Source organism: Leptidea sinapis, chromosome 2, assembly GCF_905404315.1.
Source record: "Leptidea sinapis chromosome 2, ilLepSina1.1, whole genome shotgun sequence".
Lineage (NCBI taxonomy): Eukaryota > Metazoa > Arthropoda > Insecta > Lepidoptera > Pieridae > Leptidea > Leptidea sinapis.
Genome location: NC_066266.1, coordinates 20017578 through 20042884, shown reverse-complemented (window position 1 = coordinate 20042884; position 25307 = coordinate 20017578). Strand labels below are relative to the sequence as shown.

General features: G+C 36.6%; 1 protein-coding gene across 1 annotated transcript in view; it reads left to right on the top strand.

Moving 5' to 3' along the window:
- Nucleotides 1-25307, top strand: part of LOC126973458 (oxysterol-binding protein-related protein 8) — a 52147-nt gene that overhangs the window by 7006 nt on the left and 19834 nt on the right. Inside the window, exons 3-7 of the mRNA XM_050820751.1 lie at nt 20547-20689; nt 22095-22273; nt 22933-23110; nt 23732-23828; nt 24279-24418. Coding sequence (XP_050676708.1) covers nt 20547-20689; nt 22095-22273; nt 22933-23110; nt 23732-23828; nt 24279-24418 — 737 coding nt within the window. The remainder of the gene's footprint in view (nt 1-20546; nt 20690-22094; nt 22274-22932; nt 23111-23731; nt 23829-24278; nt 24419-25307) is intronic.

Below are 25307 nucleotides of genomic sequence, written 5' to 3'. Positions count from 1 at the left end.
TAAATTATTTTTAGAGTTAGTCCGTTTCTTGGACATTGCAACATTACATTATTTTTCTAAAATAAACGTAGCCTAAGTTACTCCTTATTACATCAGCTACCTGCCAATAAAAGTCCCGTCAAAAATCGGTCCAGCCATTTCAGAGATTAGCCGGAACAAATAGACAGACAGACAAAAATTGTAAATAATTTATTTTGGTGTATGTACCGTATACATATATATTCATATACATGTAGTAAGAAACGGTTATTTCAATATTACAAACAGACACTCCAATTTTATTTATATATATAGATGTTTATATGTTTTCTATGGACATATTTTCTGTGAGAGAATTTATTGACACGTTTTGACAGTTCTGCTGTGAAACAATTTCATTATAACAATAGGGAGCATATTTTACGAAATAATTCTTGATGTTATGAAATAATATTGACGAATTCAAACAGTATTTTATTTATTAAGAATTATTAACTTATTGAAAGTCGAAAACTACCACCCATTGAAAAAATTACGCCTCAGACCTGAGAAGAACGGGTGCAAGAAACTCATTGGGTTTCTATTTTTTTTTAAGTTAAATGTCTTGCAATAAAATACATAATTTAAATAGCTTGACGGCGGTGGCTCAATACCCAATTAGTGGTATCATTAAGAAAGTCATTTATGTAATAGTAACCTTTACCACATTTATGTTATAGTCTATTAGCAATTCTTTTGAATTTCGAAACACATCTGTTTTGTACATTTTCTGGGATCTTATTGTAAAAGCATATACATCTCCCCACAAAAGACTTACTAACTCGACTTAGTCGAGTCGACTGAAGTCGAGTAGTAGGCATTATAAGTTTATGTCTGTACCTGGTTTTAACATTATGGTTATGACAGTTTCTAACAAATACACTAATGTGCCTATGAACATACATTACATTATCAAGAATATATTGAGAAGCAACAGTTGATATGTTTATTTGTTTAAATTTTTATCTTAATAATTCTTTCTTCCACCCAAGCCTTTGCATATCGTTCAGAAAACTTGTATCAAAATATTTTTTTTAATAGAAGAGGCGGATAAACAAAATTAGGGCACGTGTACACACCAGAGGAATTACAGGAGCGTTGTCTAAAAAACGTACATTTGAATTAGAAAATCGAAAACACATTAGTAGCATTACGCCATGTAGGCGGGCGAGAATCGAACCGGGGGGCTCCGTGGTGAGAGTCAACGGTTCAACCTATTTTATTTATTTTTATGGAAAAGGAGGACAAACGAGACAGAAAACTTGGTGTTAAGTGATCACCGCCGCCAACATTCTCTTGCAGCACCACAGGAGCGTTGCCGGCCTTTAAGGAAGGCGTACGCGCTTTGCAATATTATTAATTAATTAATTATCCATTTTGCACCATGGAATGATTATAAGGCGGTCTTGACTCATTATATATTTTGTTGGGCGATTGTTATTATAGATAACTAGCTGACCCAGCAAACGTTGTATTGCCGATATTAAAATCGCGATATAAAAGTAACTGTTGATCGTTGATGGGTGAAAATTTGAAGTTGTATGTATTTTTTAATGCTGACTCATAATCAAACAAATTTAAAAAAAATGTCAAAAAAAATGTGGCGTGGACCACCCTTAACGTTTAGGAGGATGAAAAATAAATGTTGTCCGATTCTCAGACCTACCCAATATGCACTCAAAATTTCATGAGAATCGGTCAAGCCGTGTCGAAAGAGTTTAACTACAAACACCGCGACATGAGAATTTTATATATTAGATATGTTACAAGTAGCTGACATGACAAACAGACCGTTGTTCTGTTCATCTATACATACATACATATAAATAAAATTTGAGTGTCTGTTTGTAATATTGAAATAACCGGTTTTTGATGGTCGGACTGAAGATTATTAATTATGAGTTTACTCGTAATAGTAACATCTGTAAAAATATTATCTAAACAGGTTGCTGTTGTAGAAGTGATTCTAGTAGGTTCCCAAAATACATTGAACAAATTAAAACTTTGAAATAAATTTTTAAGGCTAGTACAATTGGCCGAAGGTTCAAGCAAGTTTATATTAAAATCTCCACACACTATAATTGACTTGCTAGTTTTGCTAAATTTTGATAGTACCTCCTCCATTCTATGTTGGAATTGTTCATATGATGCAGTGGGGGGGCGGTATACACTTACAATAATAAATTGCTCTAGTTCTATACAAGCTATCTCAATTAGTTGTTCTATAGAGAGATTAACAATATCTCTTCTATTTTTACATTTTAATCTATTATTAATAATAATTAGGGAACCTCCATGTATTGCCCTACTTCTACAAAACGAACTGACTACTTTATGTTCTCTAAAACTAAACTGGAGCTGATGACTCTTACGCCAATGTTCTGTAATACATAATATATCTATATTACAGCAGCTCAAAAACAATTCAATTTCTAATTCCTTACTTGAGATACCTTGTATATTCTGGTGAACAATATTTATGAGCTTTATATTATGATTATCTATAGCAGTAACATTTATATTTGGTGAATGTTGCCTATTTTGTATGATATTGCAAGAGTTGTCCTCCCTTGTCAATTAAAATTATATACGGTGATACACCAAAATAACATCTTTTTAAAATTTTTGTCTGTCTGTTCCGGCTAATCTCTGAAATGGCTGGACCGATTTTGAAGGAACTTTTATTGATGATCGCTGATGTAATAAGGAGTAACTTAGGCTACGTTTATTTTAGACAAAATCTTTTATTTTCGAAATATAAAGTAATGTTGGTCCAAACAAGAAACGGTTTAACTCTAAAAATAATTTATATGGTAAAACAACGTTTGACGGGTCAGCTAGTAATAAAATAAACGTCTAGATTGACTGTGAAAACGTCGAAAAATGTGAGGTTGATTGTTAACCTCTATTTAGAGCAATGTACGCACACTAACCCAAAGTGACATACAAATCGCAATATAAGACGTAGCTTGTCACGCACACTAAAGCAATCAACCTGGCCTGTTGATATCGGTTGTCCCTGTCTAGATTTTTTGTATGATAATACGGGACGAGACGTGCAGGACGTTCAGCTGATGGTAATTGATACACCCTGCCCATTACAATGCAGTGCCGCTCAGGATTATCTAAAAACCCGAAAATTCTAAGCATCACTACAATAATTGCGTGCATAACATTGAGACATAAGATGTTAAGTCTAATTTGCCCAGTAATTTCACTAGCTACGGCGCCCTTCAGACCGAAACACAATAATGCTTACACATGCTTACTGTTTGACGGCAGAAATAGGCGCCGTTGTGGTACCCATAGTCTAGCCGGCTTCCTGTGCAAAGGAGCCTCACACTGGTCAAATGGTGCGGCTAACTAGTGCATAAGCGTAACACCATCCTTGGCGACTATACCCTGCTCACAGATGGTGTTTGTAATACTCGCGTCAAGAAGCTACTGCGGTTCGTAAAGGCTGCAGGGCTTGACGACGAGCTATAGTATGAGTCGTGAACACAATAGTTCAATTCTGGACGCGGTGTTACTAGGACTCATTAGGACTAGGTAGATAAATAGCTACCCTCTGCAAATAAATAAATCGTCTTGGAGTAGTCGTTTCAAAACTCAATCCAACAATTCTACCGGTGGGAGGCTCCTTTGCACAGGAAGCCGGCTAGATTATGGGTACCACAACGGCGCCTATTTCTGCCGTGAAGAAGTAAGCATGTGTAAGCATTATTGTGTTTCGGTCAGAAGTGCGCCGTAGCTAGTGAAATTACTGGTCAAATGAGACTTGACATCTTATGTCTCATGTTACGAGCGCTATTGTAGTGCCGCTCAGAATCTTTGGGGTTTGTCAAGAATACTGAACGGCACTTCATTGTAATGGGCAAGGCGTATCAATTACGTATTAATCAGCTGAACGTCCTGCTCGTCTCGTCTCTTAGTATCATAAAAAAGAAGTTACTTCAGCTGCCATTGTCATCGAGCGTGAGGTAGTGTGGGTATTTATATTATAAAGAAGTTCTGAACCTCCCTGAGATATGTGCGCGAATGTGGAGCGCGCATAAGTAGTAGGAAACTAAAATACATTAAGGCCCTCTTGCACCACCCTCAAATAAACTATCAAGTAAGCTAATCACTGAGAAAAGCACACAACATGCGAATTTCACGTCCTTAAAGTAACACTATGCATACGATTAACTGTCCCATAACTTACTTGCCGCATCTTCTGCCAGAATTTTCAGAATTTTTGGGTTTTTTCACGAATTCTGAGCAGCACTGCATTGTAAAGATCTGGGCGTATCAATTACCACCAGCTGAACGTCCTGCTCGTCTCGTTCCTTATTTTCATAAAAAAATCGAGAATGACTTTGTTGAAAGTTTCGGCGACAAAAGGCGCGAGGTTCAACTAGTGTAGTGTTCAAACAAGGTATGAACACGAAAGAAGACCGATAAGATAACGCGTTATATCTAATAATGCGCGCGTTATCTGTCTGATAATAATTTTAATTAACATCGCTGTTGTGATGCAGCCTTGTGAGTTACGTTGTGCGACAACTAGGTGCGCGACCGTCGCACGGGATGACAGACGCTGGCGGGGCCGGGGTACTAAGATGACAGCGGGTAGCGGGTGGTTTTGCGGGGATGAGCAACGCGTGAGATCGCTGACTTCTATATACCACTGGACAGGCGGCTGTCAAAGTGCTTTTGTGCCTGTTTGATATTCGCCATTTTGGCGCTGTTGGCCATGTAGCGAGAGTATGCGGTACTAAAACTATTGAAGACAACCTCAGCCAACATCGATCGATTTACAAAAAACAATTGTGTACTTTATTACGTTGATTCTTGAAGTATAAATAACACGGAAAACGAACGAAATTAATTTAAAATGCAAAAATACTTCAGAGTATTGTACGTTCCTTCGCAGCCATTTGTATTATACGTCAAAAATTAGTTCTCTGGACGCTCGCGAGTGGCGCTTCAAATAGGCACAGAAAATTAGCTGTCAAACATATCGAAAAGCCTGTGCAATGGTATTTATGCAGGTCAGTTCATGAGACAGTCGTTACCAATAACTTAGTATACTAGCTTAATCGTCGAACCCTGTGTGAGAGTGAAATAACTATCCTTACATAATAACCTAGGTGTGAGAAAGTGACGGAATAGATGAAGACCGTGAAACCGTTCCTAACCCTGGCTAATAACCAATTACTAGAGTGATACATCTATCGTAAAATCCACTCGTCCCAAATACCGCAGTGTCTGAAGACGAAGGTTTTCAACCATTGATGACTTACAGTACGCAGACGTGGTCGCTAACTATGGGCCTTATGAGAAAGCTCATGGTCGCTCAGAGGGCAATGGAGAGGGCTATGAGTTTCCCTGCGAGATCGATTCAGAAATGAGGAGATCCGCAGGAGAATCAAAATCACCGACATAGCTTAAATGATAGCAAAACTGAAGTGGCAGGCAGAAGGGGCAGGGCACATAGTTCGATGGACAGATGGCCGTTGGGGCCGTACCGTAAGACGCAGTGTAGGTAGGCCCCCCACAAGATGGACCGACAATCTGGTCAAGATCGCCGGAATACGTTGTGGGCAGAGCAGGACCGATCGTCGTGAAAATCTTTGGGCTTTGTTTAGCAGTGGACGTCTTCCGGCTAGTGACGATGATGATTTACGCTCTTTTGTCCAGCTGATCCATGAAAAAAGTGATTGATTTTATTAAAATGAAAAGACTCACATATCATTCGGGCATGTGTGAACGGTTGTGCCAATGGAGTTTATTATTTTTTTTATAGAAGGGGAGCTACACCACGCTATGGCGTGGATATCATCCCCACCATCTGGATGTGTGGCGTTCCTCCACAGTGCGGTTTTCGAGGAACTTTCTTCCACGTACTACAAAACTGTGGAATGAACTTCCTTGTGCCGTGTTTCCGGGACGATACGACATGGGTCCCTTAAAAAAAAGCGCATACCCCTTCCTTAAAGGCCGGCAACGCTCCTGTGATTCCTCTGGTGTTGCAAGAGAATATGGGCGGCGGTGATCACTTAACACCAGGTGACCCGTACCCGTAACCCCTCGTGGCGGGTGAGGTTGGAACAGACCTATCACTATTGATTGGATTAATCATTAATAATCGCAAGAGACATATTATTATCGAATTTAATATAAATTTATTATAATTACATTCCATGACGTATTACGTAGGCATGTAAATGACCTCTAAAGTTCGACATTGAGACTTAAGTTTATCATTATAAACATATTTGCGTAATTTGCCGCAGTGCAGGATTAACGGCTTAAAAACATGTTTTATATATACTGTTGACAGCCACTTGTATATTTCCTAGCTACGTTGTGAACTCATATCATACTTATTATTCCAATTGACTGCTTTATAAGTGAAGTTTTCTTTGGGGAGTAGATTTCCACCTATGTATTGACTCATCAAAATATCTGGAACCATAAGGCGTAGAGAGTTGAAATTTGGTAGGAATATTCCTTTTGTCGAGTAGAGGTCCGTTATGAACGGATTTTTTTTATTTGAAAACAAACAGCTATACATTTTGCATAGTGTTAACCTTAATTTCGATAATTACAATAAGCCATCAAAGTTTTCACAAACGTGTATCCATAATTACTTGATTAATTTCTTGATTGGGTACACCTCGGCTCACATACAACAGTAAAATTGTAGTTATAGATTCGGTTTCGAATAACGGTAGGTGCAAGCATTTATATGATGAAATGGATGTTTGTTTCCGAGTCACGGATGTTTAAATGTTTTTATGTATGTTTAAGTAAGTATATTATTTTAAATATATCGTTGTCTTGCAACCCGTAACACAGGCTATATATGCCTAATTTATGGCAAGATAATTTGTGTAAAAAGTGTGTCAATATTATTATAGGTAAGGGTTGCGGCAGGGATCGAGTTAAACACATTTCCTCATTTCAGATGCTAACCTCCCGTACTTATGAAATAATATATCAATATGTCAGTATTTATTGCTATACCTTTGCCTACCTGTATGCCTTTGACGACCTGTATTGCCGAGTGGTTAGCGATCCTACCTACTAAGCTAGAGGTCCCGGGTTCGAATCCCGGTAGGTGCAAGCATTTATATGATGAATATGGATGTTTGTTTCCGAGTCATGGATGTTTAAATGTATTTATGTATGTTTATATGAATTTATGTATGTTTTAGTAAGTATATTGTATTAAATATATCATTGTCTTGTAACCCATAACACAGGCTATATATGCTTAACTTGGGGCAAGATAATTTTTGTAAAAAGTGTGTCAATATTATTATTATTATTATCGCATGCACTTTGGAGAAATTTATTTCTGCAGTAGTTACAATTAACTTAGTATAAACTAAGCCACCTGCATCCGTTCAAGCAAGTAAGAAATTGCGTAGAGATGTGACTTTATTCTTTGTCGTATACCGCAATTATCGCGGGCATTCCAACATTAGTCCGGTCAATTTAGACATTCGAAGTTACATAAAGTCCCAACAAGCTGAAAATCAGTGAAATTGTTCAAAACATAATTATAAGCAATGTTTAAACTCAATGTTATAACTTTTTGAATCGTTATATCACAGAAACGGTGGCTCGTAAGAAAAAAAGTATTGATACATTTTTTATAGATGATTTTATGATCTACAATTTTTGTCTGAGGTACTTTTATGATAGAACTTACCGTTTTGCTGAAAAACGAATTTTTTCGACCTTTGACCTTGAATTTTTTTTTCCATATACGGGAATGATGGGGAACTTTTAAACATTGTTTATAATTATGTTTTGAAGAATTTCACTGATTTTCAGCTTGTTGGGACTTTTTGTAACTTCACTCTCATTTTTTGGTCTTAATTGACCGGACTACATCGCCACAAACTTAAGCGCCCTCGTAGCATCTTCATGTGTACCTAACATTCCTCGTCGACCAGTGTGGTTTTCAAGAAACTTTGCGGGGTTACCAGGCTTATATTTGAATTTTGTGGTCGATTGTTCGTTGCCCTGGCATAACTTATTAATGAAACATCTTCCACGCCGTATATATTCAAATGAGACCATGAATATGCAACTCTTTGTTTGACAGGCAGTCATTGTTTTTATCTTTTTGCGATTTAACGTCAATGAATCGGCTCTTTGTTACTTTTGCTCTGTGGCACCGGTTCAATGACACTGTTAAACAAAAATATACAAATTCATGTAATGTTTTCCCGTTGAATATAATTATTGGAACGGCTTGTCAATAAATATAAATACTAAATTTGTAGACATAATAAATAAATAACTACATCTCACCTCTCACCTGTGACGTCACCCAGGTATGGTCTGCAAAAACAGAAAAGTTGCATTAATTCTTTAAAATATTTTGTTTATAGTTTTAATGACATGGGCAGGCTATTAATTTGTAACTTGATTATATAGGCCCCTTATCTTAATCGAAACTAACTATATGAATCATTTTTCCGATTAAATAGTAATTTACATTATTAATTTAGACAAAAACGAAAAATAAGCCATGTTATGCTATTCAATACAGTAACGAATATGCTGTCGGTACTAAACCACAGAATAAATAGGAATAGTACAGAAGTTTTACATAGTAACTACACCTTTTAATTATATAATTACAACATGAGCATTCTTTTTGTTATTTGGTTGAGTTCTCGTGACAGGCTTCGTCATGCTCGTTTAAACTGTTTGTTCTTTTGGCGGTGACGTGGAGCGGGTCGTTCCCTTCCCTAAAATATGGTCGAGGGAGACGATGGCTGTTCGCCACTTGTGGTGGCTGGATGATCCTGTTACCAGGACACTCTAATTTACTGTGTATGTGTATTGATGCATCTGCTGAACTCAATAACTCTTTTGTATTTACTAATTAATTTACATTTACGTTTTTTTACGTAGGTAAAAGAATCGGCACTGTTAGTTTAGAGAGAGAGAGAAGTGGTAACACTATATCGCTTATTAAATTTAACTGAATTTAGTCGTTACTGAATTGAGACAGACATATTAAAGTAATGAAATTTAAATATTGATATGAATTTCCTGTTGCAAGCAATCTTAGTGTTACGACAAGATTTTTTTTTGCACTAATACTGTCGCGTAGGAGTCGTATCTAGTAGAGATAGTATCTTGCTTTTGAATAAACAGTGTCACAAGATTAACGGTTTTTCCCATATGCACTGCGAGCATTGCACAGTGCTATCACTGTAGAAAAATTCGTTCCGTTATGGACTGCCAGTATACTGCCGCAGTATCCTAGGTAAATATATGACGTCATAAATCGCCGCCATATTCTACTGTGAGCACTGGCGTTTTCGTGGTAAGGTACTCGCAGTACTTTGATCACGTGATCAGTCAAAACCACTCGCGTACCTTAAAATACCTACAGTTTAATCTTAAATATTTTTAATTTGACAGTACTCCAATAACAGTTTTTTTTAATAAAGTAGAAAACTTTAATACACTCATTTGAATGCTGCGTCAAAAAATGTAGTAACCAGTATAACTGGCTATAAAGGAACGGCTTCAAAGTATACTAAATTGACGTCACACTGTACAGTGGTCGCAATGCATATCGGAACACACCCTTAATTATATTATGTCAAACGATCTCGAATCCAATCGTAGATCAATTCTGAAGTCTTCTTGTTCTAAAACACCTTTTCTCTTTGTAATGTTTGCTAACTTTCATCCATGATTTTCATTTTCTTTTTTCAATTTTAATTTAGCCAACTGCCTGGGCTAGGCAGAGGCCAATTTTTTGGTGCCTGGACAACACTGGAGCCATTCTCGTACTTATACGACACGTCCGAATCGTGCTTTAAGGCGAAGAGTAAGCAGAAAACACGCAAACATGGTGTTTTTAGACAAGTTTTGTGGTGAAAGTATAGCATTTCGAGCTATGAACACTACTTAATCCTATTACACATATCCTTAAGTCTTATTTGGAAGTTGCTAATGCTTGCTGTTGGTTATAGTTAACACTGCCGAGCCTTTTTGAACAACCACTTTTCTTTGAAGTTATACTAGTTTTTTGGCATGGCGTGACGCATTTTTTTGGTACTTCTCTCAGAAAAGTTATTCTTATAGCTTGTAATTTTTTGTGTAGGTTCATTTATTCAGATTAGTAGTGAATAACGAGGATTGTAAGCATATAAACTGATTTCCACCCAAGAATTTTGAAAATATTGGCTTTGTAACATAGATTGCGGGCCGGCAGCCGTGAACTCATATCGCTCAAGGTCGCTGGCATTAAGTGTCGCCTTAAGTGGTGACTGATACAGTAACTAAATTTAGGACAGTGTGATCAGAAGCTACTTATGTGTTTCTAAATTAGTTTCTGAATTAAGATGACTAAATTCAGTCAAGTCAATAAGGGTTCTAAATTTAAAATATTACACAAAATGTATTTTAATCCAATATGGAACGTATATAACAGTATAAGGAAATTAAATGGATTTTTCTTATCTGTAAGTCCATGTTAAGAGTTTAAGGAAAACACATTTTGTCCTTCATATATTGTAACAAATACCTCATTATATCAGTTAGCCTGTGTTAATTACAATTGTAATCTAAAAAAGTGGTCAACTGCGAGTCGGACTCGCCATGTTCCGTAGCAGAAAGTAACATAATATAAAAGTTCTTGTAGATCGTTGTAAGTTTGATAATAGCATATTTTTTTCAATTAATTTATTGTTATTTATGACGTATTAAAAAAAACTACTTACTGGATCTCGTTCAAACCAATTTTCGGTAGAAGTTTACATGGTAATGTACATATATAAATATTTTTTTAGTTTTATCATTCTCTTATTTTAGAAGATTCAGGGCAGGGCACATTTTACCACTTTGGAAATGTCTATAAAGTGTCTAAACTATTCGGAAGTTAAGAAAAGAATGATATTAGAAACCTTTTTTGAAGACTTATGCATAAATACCCCACCGGTATGGGTTTGATGAATGTTATTGTTCTTTTTCTATTGTTGTGTGAAAATCTTAATACGGTTCACAGAATACATCTAATTATCAAGTTTCAACAGTATAGTTCTTATAGTTTCGGAAAAAATGGCTGTGACATACGGACGGACAGACAGACTTGACAAATCTATAAGGGTTCCGTTTTTTGCTATTTGGAACCCTAAAAACCGTAATAAACCGTAAAATAAGTGACCTGTGCGATACCGAAAAAAATGCGTCATGCTCTACCATAAAAACGCAATTCTAAGTGCTAAAATATATTCAACAATTTTCTTGCCTCAATTTGACGTAGTTAAGCAGAAAGGACTCATAGGAACTTCCTTAAAGGCCGACGCTCCTGTTTCCTGATTCGTCTGGTGTTGCAAGAGAATGTGGCTGGCGGTGATCACTTAACACCAGGTGACCCGTACGCTCGTTTGTCCTCCTTTTCCATAAAAAAGGCAGTTATTGGCATTTGAAGTTTCACATCTAAATAATCCGTATATATATATTAAAAATGGTCGTCGTTTGAGGCTCTTTCAAGCTTAAACCACTGATCGTATCAACTAACATGAAACTACCACCATTCGATGCGATACTTGTCCTAGATGGTTTATGGCAAATTTTTTTTCGAATTCCAACGTTCCTTCCTTTTAATATTCGCACAGCGAAGTGGCGGGAACGGCTAGTCTTCCATATAAATATCCAAAATAAAAACAGTTTCCGTGTACATTTTAAAAATAGGGGTTTCACAACATGACTGATTCGACCTTCAGGAGTACGATGGCATACTTAACTCTATTTTGCCTGCCCTTTCTGCTTAACTACGTCGTTAATTTAAAAATAAAAACTAAATTTACTACAAAGCTCTAAACTATATATTCGTATTTTTTTTAAAAGTTTTAAACTAGTTTTTAATAATAGTAATAATAATATTCACACAGTCTTACACAAATTATCTTGCCGCAAACTAGGCATAGCCTGTACTGTATGTACAAGACAACGATTTAATTATTATCTATACCCATGCTTTAAATCCTCTATAAAAGATTCTAAAACATTTAGCTTATTGCCAACATTAAAACACCCAATGTCCTAATTACCATTATATCATTCAAACGAGTGTTGTAATGAAATTCAGTACAACAGTACATTATCCATTTTCATTACAACACTCGTTTGGACGATGTAATGGTTACTAGGACTGGCGTTTTTAATGTTAGCAGTAAGCTAACCGTTTCAGAATCTTATATAGAGGCTTCATATTATGGGTGTAGATAAAGTCTTGTGTGCAACTGGTGAAAATTAGGTATTAAAACACTCATGTGATACTATTATAAACCCACATTTGTGTTTTAATACCCCTTATTACACAACAGTTGTATAAATAACTAAAACAATATACTTACTTTAAACATACATCAATACAAATAAACATACAATATAAGTTATGATTTTTTCTAAAGTTGTAACTTAGTCAAATTTCGGTAATTCTTATTCGAGTGACCGGTTGCCTCTTGTTCGAGTGCCGCCTCCGTTAGTTTACCCTACCGCCTGGCACGTATCAATGTGTTTTTGATTTTCCGATTTCAAATGTACATCTTTAAACGAGCAATTCTTGTGTATATATATATATATATATATATATATATATATAGACTAGGTGACCCGACAGACGTTTTTCTGTAGACAATAAAAAAATACTGTTTTATATTAATCACCATTAATATTCCATATTCATTATTTTTGTTAACTATCATGAAATTGTTTCACAGTGGAACTGTCAAACCGTGCGTTACTAAATTCTCTCATAGAAAATATGTCCATACAAAACAAATATTGATACAAAAAATAATTATGGGTAATCGAAATAAAAACTATCCTATCTCTCATGTTGGACTAAACTGCACTCCATGAAGTAGACCCGATTAAAATCCGTTTATTAGTTTAGGAGTCCATCGCGGACAAACAACATGTCACGTAATTTATATATATTAAGAAATATAATCTGACTCTCGCAAACGGCTCCAACGATTTTAATGAAATTTAGTATACAGGTAGTTTCGGGGTCAAGAAATCGATCTAGCTAGGTTTTAAAAAAAATAGTTTTCCGTGTTTTAATGAGAAACAGCTACATTAACATTAGAATACAAAGGTAAATTTTGGCACTATATACCAGACTATAATAGCTCAGATGGAACATTGGGTGATCCGGAAAGCAGAAGAGACCCCAGTTCGAATCCAGATGACCTATTAGTTTTTTTGTTCAAGTTTTGTACCTTTTGAAAAGTCCGAGCAAGGCTCGGTCATCCAGGTATTGATTATTAGACGCTCTTACGGCAATGTAAAACATCGTGTAGAAACTAACAGAACTGCGAATAAATTCAAATATTGCATTGTATATAAGCTTCAAAATTTCACACAAAACACAAGACTAAGATATTAAAGTGAAAATTGATGTTATTGATAGACGAAATGAAGAAAAACCAAATTAATAAGTGTTATGAAGTGATGAACATTTAAAGTAAAGTAAATATAAGAAAACACCAAAAAACATTACAAGTATTGTAGAAGGAATAAGTCTAGAAACTGAAAAACAATCTAACATATACAAATATAATATCATTTATATATGACACCGAAGAATACTAGAGTAAATGATTAAGAATTTTGAAGTGCTTATGATTAAAACAGTAAGAGAAATGGTGACTAAAATGGAATAACTAAAGAAAATAAAATGAATTGTGATAGTGAAATAGCAGAACAAGATATTTGAAGTAAATCGGTGATATCCAGCTCTATCGAAAATGACGGTAGATCCAGATTTTGAAGTGTTCTCTGGGAAGATGAAAGGCAGAAGGAGATCGAGTATATTCTCGCTGTTGAAACGCAAGAAGATTGCGCGGCAAATGTCGGATCCGAGCAGTTTCTTCACGCTGAACCTGGAGAGGAAACACTCGGTGGATTCTGCGATTGTGAATCCTGACGACGATGTGTTTAGTGGTTTCGATGTTTCGCCGTGCAACGGAGGTAAGATCTGTTTGCGAATGTCTTGAAAAATAATATAATAATAATAAATCATTATATTTCAGGCTACAAGGCCCATAAAATAAATACCTTATAATCTAACATACATATTTTTAAAACTTAAATCTACGTCACATTTTCGCGGCGATATGAGGCGCGGGTTCGGTAACTTCCGGCGGTCGGTGACGTCCGCGATACTTACGGAACACGACCCCCTTCGGCAGCAGGTTCACGTCCAGGAAGGTCGATATATGTTCTGTCATGACGCGAACAACAAAAGAGTTAAAGTCTACTGCGTGACGCGTCACCAACTTTTCGACCCCCAACCGGAACCTTGTCTTCTCCACCAAGTACTGAACAATGTCGGAGGCCTTGGTGGTGTGGTGAAAGCGGGAGACGTAGATATATGTCGCTGGGACTACGGGACGCAGGAGCTGGTTCTGTCCTATCGGTGCTGTGCCACATTGATTATGACTAGGAGGCCTCCTCTTCTTCCGCTCCACCTTAATGAAGCCATCCTTGTCGGTCTGACCCTTCGACACAGTTCTACAATTTGTACAACTTTTGGCACTGTCATCATCATTTGAAAGACGTCCACTGTTGAACAAAGGCCTTGTACAGGTTTGCAGATGCAATGTAATTTTTTTAGTTCCAAATTTGTAACTAGATGGCGCTGTTGCCCAGGGGCGTGCATTGGTTTTCTAGCAAGGCACTGTGGATCTAAGTAGTCGTAGTTGAGCTTTGGAATAAGCAAATATTGCTTACCGTAGGTATTTAGTAACTAGCGTAAGGAAATATTTTATGAGTGTGGTTCAATAGAAGTTTGGCATTAAATAAATACGGATTATCATACTTTTTAAACCGTGCTATAATTTCTTTTCTCGACTATCATAGTGTTTCTATTCCAATTCTTTAGGCTTTATATGATACATAATAGCTTTTAGGGTAAATGTATACACTTTCACAATAAAGCCCCAGCCACTGTTCAGGCATTATCTATAAATAAATTTAAATGTTTTATTAAAAATCTCTGACGTAAATCTTACTACTCCACAGCTGAATATCTAAGTGATCGGACAGCCTGGAACTAGATAGATAGAAATTACTGTACAATATTGTATATTTTTATTGAAAAGAGCACAAAAGAAAGAATGCTGGGAGAGTTTCTTGCGCCGCTTCTTCTCTTTTAGAGCGCCATTTGTTTCCGAAGCGGTAGTAGTATCTAGTATATTAGAAATGACATCAAAAAGAATTCTAAAGGAATCAATTTTGAGAAAATAAATGCCTTTTATGCCTTTTGTTATAGAATTATTTTAATTTGGTGTTTCATTGATTAAATTAACCACCACTTCGACAAATGTTGAGGTTTACTGAAAAGAAGTGCCAAGGAACTCTTTAGGCATTGCCACTCTTAATTTTTTTTTACAATTTATGTAAATTGGTGCAAGAAAATACTTACCTACTTATTCATAATGGTCCGCTAACTTAAAACAGCCGCTAAGGAGTGTTTTTTCTCATTCTGACTTAGGTCGATAGAAGAAGACAGAGTGAGAATTAGCAATGCTTTAAGTTAGCAGACTATTATGAATAAGGGGGTTAAACTTCAAATATTGAATGTGTTACTCGAGTAAGTGAAAAAAAAATGTATGTAAATTAACAAGAGTAGTAAATATTCTATGATATATTGATTTTCGATATTTCTCTAGGTCACATTATGTAAATGACAGGAGGTTATTAGAAACGTAATTACATTTGTATAATTTATGTTGTATGGTTGGCATTGTAATAAATAGGGTTGTCACCACACACACAAAGAAAAAATGAAAAATATTTATTTCAGTAACAATAATAGTACAAACATAATAGTGGATGTGACCTTCTATTAACTGAGGCACACTTGACAGAAAATTAACAGTACTAAAAACTAGGGATCACAAACTAAGTCTATAAAAATATGAGGTAACAAAAGAAAAATATTATACAAACAGGATGTCTTTGTGTGTGTATGTTTGTGTGTGTGTGTGTGTGTGTGTGAGCATGTGTCATTGTTACTTTTCGTAAAACACTACATATTGTACTATCAAGAAGGTATACCTAAAATTTACTCTGTGTAGTTAATTAGTATAGTTATAGACATGGATCCAAATAGATGCCGAATTGCCAATTGAAATTCATAAAATAGTTACATTAACGATATCAAATACATGTATATAATCTTTACATAGAATAACGTGAACTCAATTCCGCTTTTAATTTTTATTTAAACAGTATTTTATTTATTACTAGCTGACCCAGCAAACGTTGTATTGCCGATATTAAAATCGCGATACAAAAGTAACTGTTGATCGTAGATGGTTGAAAATTTGAAGTTGTATGTATTTTTTAAGGCTGACTCATAATCAAACAAATTAAAAAAAAATTAAAAAAAAAATCTTAACATTTAGGGGGATGAAAAATAGATGTTGGCCGATTCTAAGACCTACTCAATATGCTCAAAAAATTTCATGAGAATCGGTCAAGCCGTTTTGGAGGAGTACGGGAACGAACATTGTGACACGAGAATTTTATATATAAGATGTAAAGAACAACGTCTGTCGGGTCAGCTAGTTGTGTATAAATTTATTACTCTGGCAAAGTAAGTTTAGCTCGCTTAGTTTACCCGAAAAAGCGCTTAACAGCAAAGCGTGGAAGATCATGCGAAAAACCGAAAATAAAGTGCTCACCATGCCTCAAGAACTAACACTTCACAAACTAAAAGTATCTGCTGAGAATTATAAGTTTTATCTTTATATATATAATTCTTGTATTCGTGTGTATGTCACTGAACTCCTCCTAGACGGCTGGACCGATTCTAATGAAACTTTCTGTGTGTATTCAGGTGGATTCGAGAATGGTTTAGATTCACAATTGAACTACCTCCTAAACGGCTGGACCGATTTTGATGATATTTTTGTGTGTTCCAGTGAATTTGAGATTGGTGTGTGTCTTCAGGTGGATTCGAAAATGGTTTAGATTCACAATTAAACTACCTCCTAAACGGCTGGACTGATTTTGATGACTTTTTTGTTTGTTTCAGTGAATTTGAGATTGGTTTAGATTCTCAATTCCGCCAATATAATATAATTCTCCTGCTCATGTGTATGTTAGTAAACTGCTCCTAACGGCTGGACCGATTTTTCAAATTTAAAACATCTGTACAGGACAACGTCTATTGGGTCCACTAGTATATATATATATATACTAGCTGACTCGACAGACGTCGTTCTGTAGATAGTAAAAATCAAATACTGTTTTTAGGAATTTGCCAATAATATTTCAAAACATCAAGAATTATTTCGTAAAATGTTCTCCCTGTTGTTATAATGAAATTGTTTCACAGTGGAACTGTCAAACCGTGCGTCATTAAATTCTCTCCCTACAAGTATGTCCATACAAAACAAATATTGAAAATAAATAATTTTTGGTCCCAAATCGAAATAAAAGCTATCCTATCTCTCAAGTTGGTCCAAACTGCACTCAATGAAGTAATCCCCATTAAAATCCGTTGTTTAGTTTAGGAGTCCATCGAGGACAAACAACGTGTAACGTAATTTATATATATTTCTTAATGCCTTTAAAACAAGATCCCAGAAAATGTTCAAAACAAAAGTATTACGTTATTCAAAAGAATTGTTAAAAAACCTTTGCAGTAAAGGTTACTATAACATAAATGACTCTCTTAATGATACCACACATTTACACAGTTTAATTGTACAATGTTACTTTGTAAACATATTTGTTGATGAAAAAAAAATGCCCGCTGAATTTGTTGCGCTCGTTCTTCTCAGGCCTGAGGCATTCGTTTTGGAATGTATGGTAGATTTTTTGACTTTCAATAAGTAATGTCACATCCTATTTTGAATAAAAATATTTGAATTTGAGTTTGTGTTCAGTAATACTTTTTTTGCTACGCATGACAGCCCTGGTGTGTTATGTTGACAAGAGGCTATCACATACTTTATATGTGACTGAGTGCACGCGTACTGGTACACTTGATGCGCTGTTTGACTAAGAATTTGTTGGCTTACATCAGGTGTTACCATATACTTACAGTACACTAGCGTATAGACAAACAGAGCGTGCGAGAGATAAGAATATCTCTAACTGAGATACAGCAATATAGTAAAGAAAACAGAGCCTCTTGCAGGTAGGCGACCCATGAGAACAGGCCACGTCTTACACTCTTGATACGTCAGTCATTTTGTTTTAGTGTGCGTGCATTGCTGAAAATAGAGATTAACAGTTAGCCTCTATTTTTGTGTCAGCGTATCTTACGTAGTGTGCGAAGTACTTAAAAATAACATTACTAAAGCGTGACGTAGACTAGCGTTAAACTAAGTCAAAGTTAGTGCCGCTCAGGATTTTTCTAAAAATCCAAAAATTCTGAGCGGCACTACAATTGCGCTCGTCACCTTGAAACATAACATGTTAAGTCTCATTTGCCCAGTAATTTCACTAGCTGCGGAGCCCTTCAGACTGAAACACAGTAATGTGTAAAAATAATGCTTAAACATTACTGCTTCACGTCAGAAATAGGCGCCGGTGTGGTACCCATAATCTAGCCGGCAAAGGAGACCACTGGTAAAATATGGATAAAGCAATTTAATAATCTAGCATATACTTAGCTCAGCGAAAATCTTACAATTTTGGAATACCATTGCGTAGTTTTTGATTTGATTGAGTTATGGAATACTCCAAATCTTTATCACACTATGTACCCTGATGGAATCACACCTAGAGTGTAGCATTTAGCTCAGCGAAAATTTTACTTATTTAGGATACTATAGCGAAGATTTTGTTTTGATTGTGCTATGAAATACACCGAATTACACAAATTAATTTCGAAAACAAAATTTATGAACGATGCGAGCGCTCTCACCAATTGAGCCAACCATTCGAATGACGTATCGTTGATATATCTTGCATGCTTTTGTTCAACTCACAGGTTGTGGCTTCATCAACAGGATCTACTTTACAGTTGATAAGTTGCCTTAAGATGTGGCTCTTGCAAATGTAAACAATTTGTTATGTTTTTTTTTAAGTAATAAGGTAGAGTGAGAGGTCACGGTTTCGAGTCCCACATCGTTCATAAATTTTGTTTTCAAATTTTATTTGTGTTATTAATCCCAGAAGTGAGGGTTATTACGAAATCTTTAATAAACCATTTATTCTGATGGGAGGCACCTTTTACCAATGGGAGGCTCCTTTGCACAGGAAGCCGGCTAGATTAAGAGTACCACAACGGCGCCTATTTCTGCCGTGAAGCAGTAATGTGCAAAAATTACTGTATTTCGGTCTGAAGGGCGCCGTAGCTAGTGAAATTACTGGGCAAATGAGACTTAACATCTTATGTCTCAAGGTGACGAGCGCAATTGTAGTGCCGCTCAGAATTTTTGGGTGTTTCAAGAATCCTGAGCGGCACTGCATGATAATGGGTTGGGCGTATCAATTACAATCATCTGAACGTCCTGCTCGTCTCTTCCCTTATTTTCATTAAAAAAAACTAGAACCTAGACTGGACTATATTACTATACTGTTTAGACTAATTATATTAATATCTGTTTGCGTCAAGCTTTTCTTGCAATGTATAAAAGTCACACAGCCATACAGCATATACATGCACAGCGAAATTTTAACATTTATGGACACAATTTGGTATGCCAATTTGGATAAGGCAGTTGGAAGTTTTGTATTGCTAGAGCTATGCAAATTAAATTAAGCTACACGGAAAATGAGCAATTTCGGGATAAAATTTACCAGCGGGAGGCTCCACCACGGCGTCTTTTACTGTCGTGAAGCAGTAACGTGTAAGCATTATTGTGTTTCGGTCTGAAGGACGCCTTAGCTAGTGAAATTACTGGGTAAATGAGACTTAACATCTTATGTCTCAAGGCGACAAGCGCAATTGTATTGCCGTTTAGAAATTTTGGGTTTCTTCAAGAATCCTGAGCACTGCGTTGTAATGGGCAGAGCGCATCAATAACCATTAGCTCAACGCCCTGCTCTCTTCCCTTTTACATCTTATATACATACATATACGAGTATACATATAATGAAAGTGGTCTAAACCACTGATCGTATCGACATAATACTACCTCAATTCGATGCGAAATTTATCCTAGATGGTTTATGGCTACTTATTTTTTATTGTATTTGTAATCTTATTTATTTGTATATATATAATGAATATGGTCTTTGCTTGGCTCAATCAAGCCTACACCACTGATCGTATTGACATGAAACTACCACCATTTGATGCGAAATTTATCCTAGATGGTATACGGCTACTTATTTTAAGAATTTCAACGTTCCTTTCTTTTAAAAGTCCTCCAGCGAAGCGGGCGGGAACGACTTGTATTTTCATTAAATAAAAACCATTCGTATCATCCCGCTAGAAGTAGGTAATTGTGTGTAAGTAGAGCTAAGCTATCTTTAGATGCTGTAGCCATGTATCAGCTAGATATCCTGATGTCCCTTTTGTTGATCAGAACTAGCTGGCGCCGAGTCGGACACTGATAGCGAGGGGTCAAGACGGATGCAGGAGGCAGTCGACCCAGTGGCCAGGAAACAGGAGGTTCTCGCGAGGATACAGAGCCTCTATGTGGAGGACCCTTACCGAGAAATTGGAGTGGTTAGTAATGTATACATTACGTCGCTTACTTTAAGGACGGGAGGAGGCTGAACAAATGTACCTGCACCTAATTATCAACAGTTGCATACAAGACTTTATCTTCACCCATAATATGAATCCTCTATAAAATATACTGATAGAATTAGCTTACTGCTTACATTAAAAAAGCCAGTCCTAGTAACCATTACATCATCCAAACGAGTGTTGTAATGTTTTTGAATTTCATTACAACACTCGTTTGGATGATGTAATGGTTATTAAGACATTGGGTGTTTTAATGTTGGCAATAAGCTAACTGTTTTAGAATCTTTAATAGAGGATTTAAAGCGAGGCGCGCGGTCACTGGCCGCCTGCTGTCACGCATCTCCGCTCGATCCATTTCCACCGAAGCTAAGCGGAGAGGAGATGTGGAAATAATGAAATCTAATTGGTTATCAAAATACATCTCCTCTCCTCTCCGCCTTGGTGGATACCGGGCTTATGTAGGTTTAAGTCTATAGAAAAATTAAAAAAAAATAAGAGACGTCACAACATGGGGGAGGGGTTTCACAAATGTGACAACTTTTGACAAGCGCGGGGAGGGGCGTTAATAATACAAAAAAAATGTGTGAAGTAATTTACGGATGGTCCCTTATGTTATATCACACGGCAGCCGGTAGTAACACCACTATAGTCTATATTAGCAACCTTATAACAGAGTAGGCTTCTAATATCATCATCATCAACCGGAAGACGTCAAGACAAAGGTCCTGCGCTGCCCTCATCCAACGTATTCCGGCAATCTTGACCAGATCGTCGGTCCTTCTTGTGGTGGGACCTACCAACACTACATCTTCCGGTACGTGGTCGCCATTCCAAGACTTCACTGCTCCAACGGCCATCTATCCGTCAAGCTATGTGCCCTGCCCACTGCCACTTCAGTTTCACAATCATTTGAACTATATCGGTAACTTTAGTTCTCCTACGGATCTCCTCATTTCTGATTCTATCTCGCAGGGAAACTCCTAGAGCATAGCCCTCTCCATTGCCCTCTGAGCTACCATGAGCTTTCTCAACTTCTAATGCATATAAATTAAATTTGTAACCAAAATTTATTCACGATGTGGGACTCGAATCCGCGACCTCTCGGATTCCGTCCGAGCGCTCTTTCCAACTGAGCCAAGCGTTCGAGTACCTTTACACATGTTTCGTAAATTTTAGTATGTCTTGTTCACCTCTCAAGTTGGGATCTAGTAGATTATGATTATTTTATAGCAATAGCAATGACAGTACAATATTGTATATTTTATTAAGAGCGCTAAAAAAATAATGCTAGGAGAGTTACTTGCGCCGCTTCTTCTCTAGAATTCTAAAGGAATCAATTTTGAGAAGTACTTGTCTTTTATGCCTTTTTTTTGCCTTTTAGGCCGGAGAACTAGTCGAGGAGGTGGCAGAAGAGAACAAGTCGCTGCTATGGTTTCTGCTGAAGCAGGTCCGGCCTGGGATGGACCTCAGCAAAGTGGTGCTCCCGACCTTCATCCTGGAACCCAGGTCGTTTCTGGACAAACTCTCCGACAACTACTATCACGCAGATCTTTTGGCGCAGTGAGTTTTAAATTATTACATTTTTTTTTTAAATAAACACGGTGTTATCAAAAGATTATTTTAAACATGGCTTAGACACGTATTTTGTCTAAAAAGGAGTTTGTCTTTTCCTATTACAAAACTGTGTTTAGCTAAAACGTTAAACAAAACACAATATAAACCATAAACTTAATTTTCAATCGTAATAGACAAACACTCCCCTCATTACGGCGAGACTAAATTTAATATGTTCATGTGTGAACATAATAAATCTGTTGAGATCAAAGGACAATGGGCAAAAATGTATGGAACTTGGTAGCTATGATTTTTATATGTCCGGAAAGTTATAACATATATATATATATATATATATATATATATATATATATATATATATATATATATAAGTATGTATGGCGCTTGTCTCGATTTATTGTCCGTTCGGAGATAATCGACTTCGAACTTTTGTTTTTGTCAGTTTTTACTGATGTCGAATTAACTGTTTGTGAGGGACTAGATCTCTGTCTGTCATCTCAGTATACAGCTACACTGAGACTTATTTAAGAATCTGCATCATTCAGGAATGAAAAAAATGAAGAAAACCCATTTTGTTCTAAAAATTACTTCCTTTAACTACGTGTGCCTCTAAGTAGCACTAATCTTAACTTGGTCCATTCCAGGGCGCAGTCTTGCGATGACCCATACCAAAGATTCAAGGGTGTACTGCGGTGGTACCTGTCCGGACTCTACAGGAAACCCAAGGGGCTCAAGAAGCCTTACAACCCGGTCCTGGGGGAGACGTTTCGGTGCTGCTGGAAGCACAGGAATGAGACATACACATATTATGTTGCGGAACAGGTAAGCAAATCTTTATCTAGACTTATTTATTTATTTAATCCAACAGTGATTATTACATTTATAAAATTATTCATTCTAAATGCATTACCTTTCAAGGCAGATACAGCATGCAATTATTATGAAGTTTAAAAATCATTCATTCTGCCTTTTTATTCGCCGCCTGTCGTATTCTGAGGAGGGCACAGAACCGCGCATGTTCGAGGACAAACACATGAGTACCTTCAAAAAAAGCGCGTACACCTTCCTTAAAGGCCAGCAACGCTCCTTTTATCCATCTGGAGTTGCAAGAGAATGTGACCCGTACGCTCGTTTATCCTCCTTCCCCATTAAAAAAACCCTATTTATTAAATTTACAAGCAATCTTACCTCATGAACTTAAAACAACTTTACATCTACCATACATGCTAATAAACTCTGTCAATATTGGTGTCAAAGTGTTTAATTGGAGTACGTACTAATCCGCTAGGGCTGCAATGCCAACTGCAATTTTTTGGTCCTTCGAGCCGGAAGGTTATAGAAATAGGCCGTACTCCCACAAAAAGTATCCATTGGGGAAATTACTATAAATCTACCTGTTAGCCCACCTAAACGTAAAATAAATATTAAAACTGTGTGTTGCAGGTATCCCATCACCCCCCCATGTCGGCATTCTACGTGTCGAACAGAAAGGAGGGCTTCGTCATAGAAGGCAGCTTGCTGGCGAGATCCAAATTCTATGGTGAGACTGAAGTTAATTAACAGGCTGTTCTGTAAACCTACTGATTTTGGTCAAATTTGTTCTGTGATTCTGAGAATATGTTTTTTTAAATTAAAATAAGGGACGAGACGAGCAGGACGTTCAGCTGATGGTAGTTGATACGCCCTACCCATTACAATGCAGTGCCGCTCAGGATTCTTGAATAACCCAAAAATTCTGATTCCGGCACTACAACTGCGCTCGTCACCTTGAGACATAACATGTTAAGTCTCATTTGCCCAGTGATTTCTCTAGCTACGGCACCCTTCAGAACGAAACAATAATGTTAACACGTTACTGCTTCACTGTAGAAAAAGGCGCCGTCGTGGTACTCATAATCTAGCCGGCATTCTGAGCAAAGGAGCTTCGCACTGGTAACCGCCTTCTTGTTAAGTTTAATTAAACTTAATTTTAACTTGTTTCTATCGACAGGCAACTCAACATCGGCCATTTTGGAAGGGTGTGCTAGAATTCATTTGCTGAATTGGGGGGAGAGTTATATAACCACAGCGCCGTATGCCCACTGCAAGGGTATTGTGATTGGCACGCTCAGTATGGAACTTGGAGGCAAGGTAAGGATGTACTCAGTACCCGTACAAAGTCAAAAGTCAAAGTCAAAAAAACTTTATTGGTATAAAATCACTAAAAATACAATTCACGTTTCACAAAACATAAATAAATTTAAAAAATTATATTACATAATGTCCTGTCTTCCAACGTGACTACGTTGCTTTACTATCTGCAGAAAAAACTTAGCTATTTTTATAAAATAACCTTATACTAGGTAGGTAAAGTTTTAAGTAAAGAAGTCAACCCTAATGTCGTCAGAGGAGGTAAGAGTCACGCGATAGAAAGAGAGGCAACTTCTATGTGGATAAAAATGTAGGTTAGTGGCGCTGCGCGATCTGAATTACACCTTATTGTGTGACCGCAAGAGTTCCTATTTCTTTAATTGATTTTGCGGAGTGAGACTTCCGTACTTGTACTATTATATTATATTATTAAATTTATAAAAGTATTTGCTCATACTTCGATAATGGTATATTTCATTACGAGTGCGGAAAGCCTGTCATTGCAAAGAGTTCCGACAAATGTCTACCCGAGCCTAGGCGTAGCCGAAGTGCAATGACGGTTCCGCACGTGTACTGAACAACTATTTTTAATACAGTTGCGAAAAAATTAAGCAATTTAATAGAATAATAAAACACAATAAACTCAAACTAATCAAAGAAAATGGCGCCAACCGTAAAATAATATAAGCAGAGATTTTTTTTATTTCTTCACCCATTCTGGGTAGGCAAAGGGAACTATGTCCATACAGCCAAGTCTTCAGAAGATTTTTTTTATTGATATGAAATGAAATGAAACCTTACCTAACTCATTGAATCAAATCATTAGAAACAAATTAGTAGCTTCTGTTTAGAAATATTTGCATAAATAATAAACACTTCGTGGTTGGAT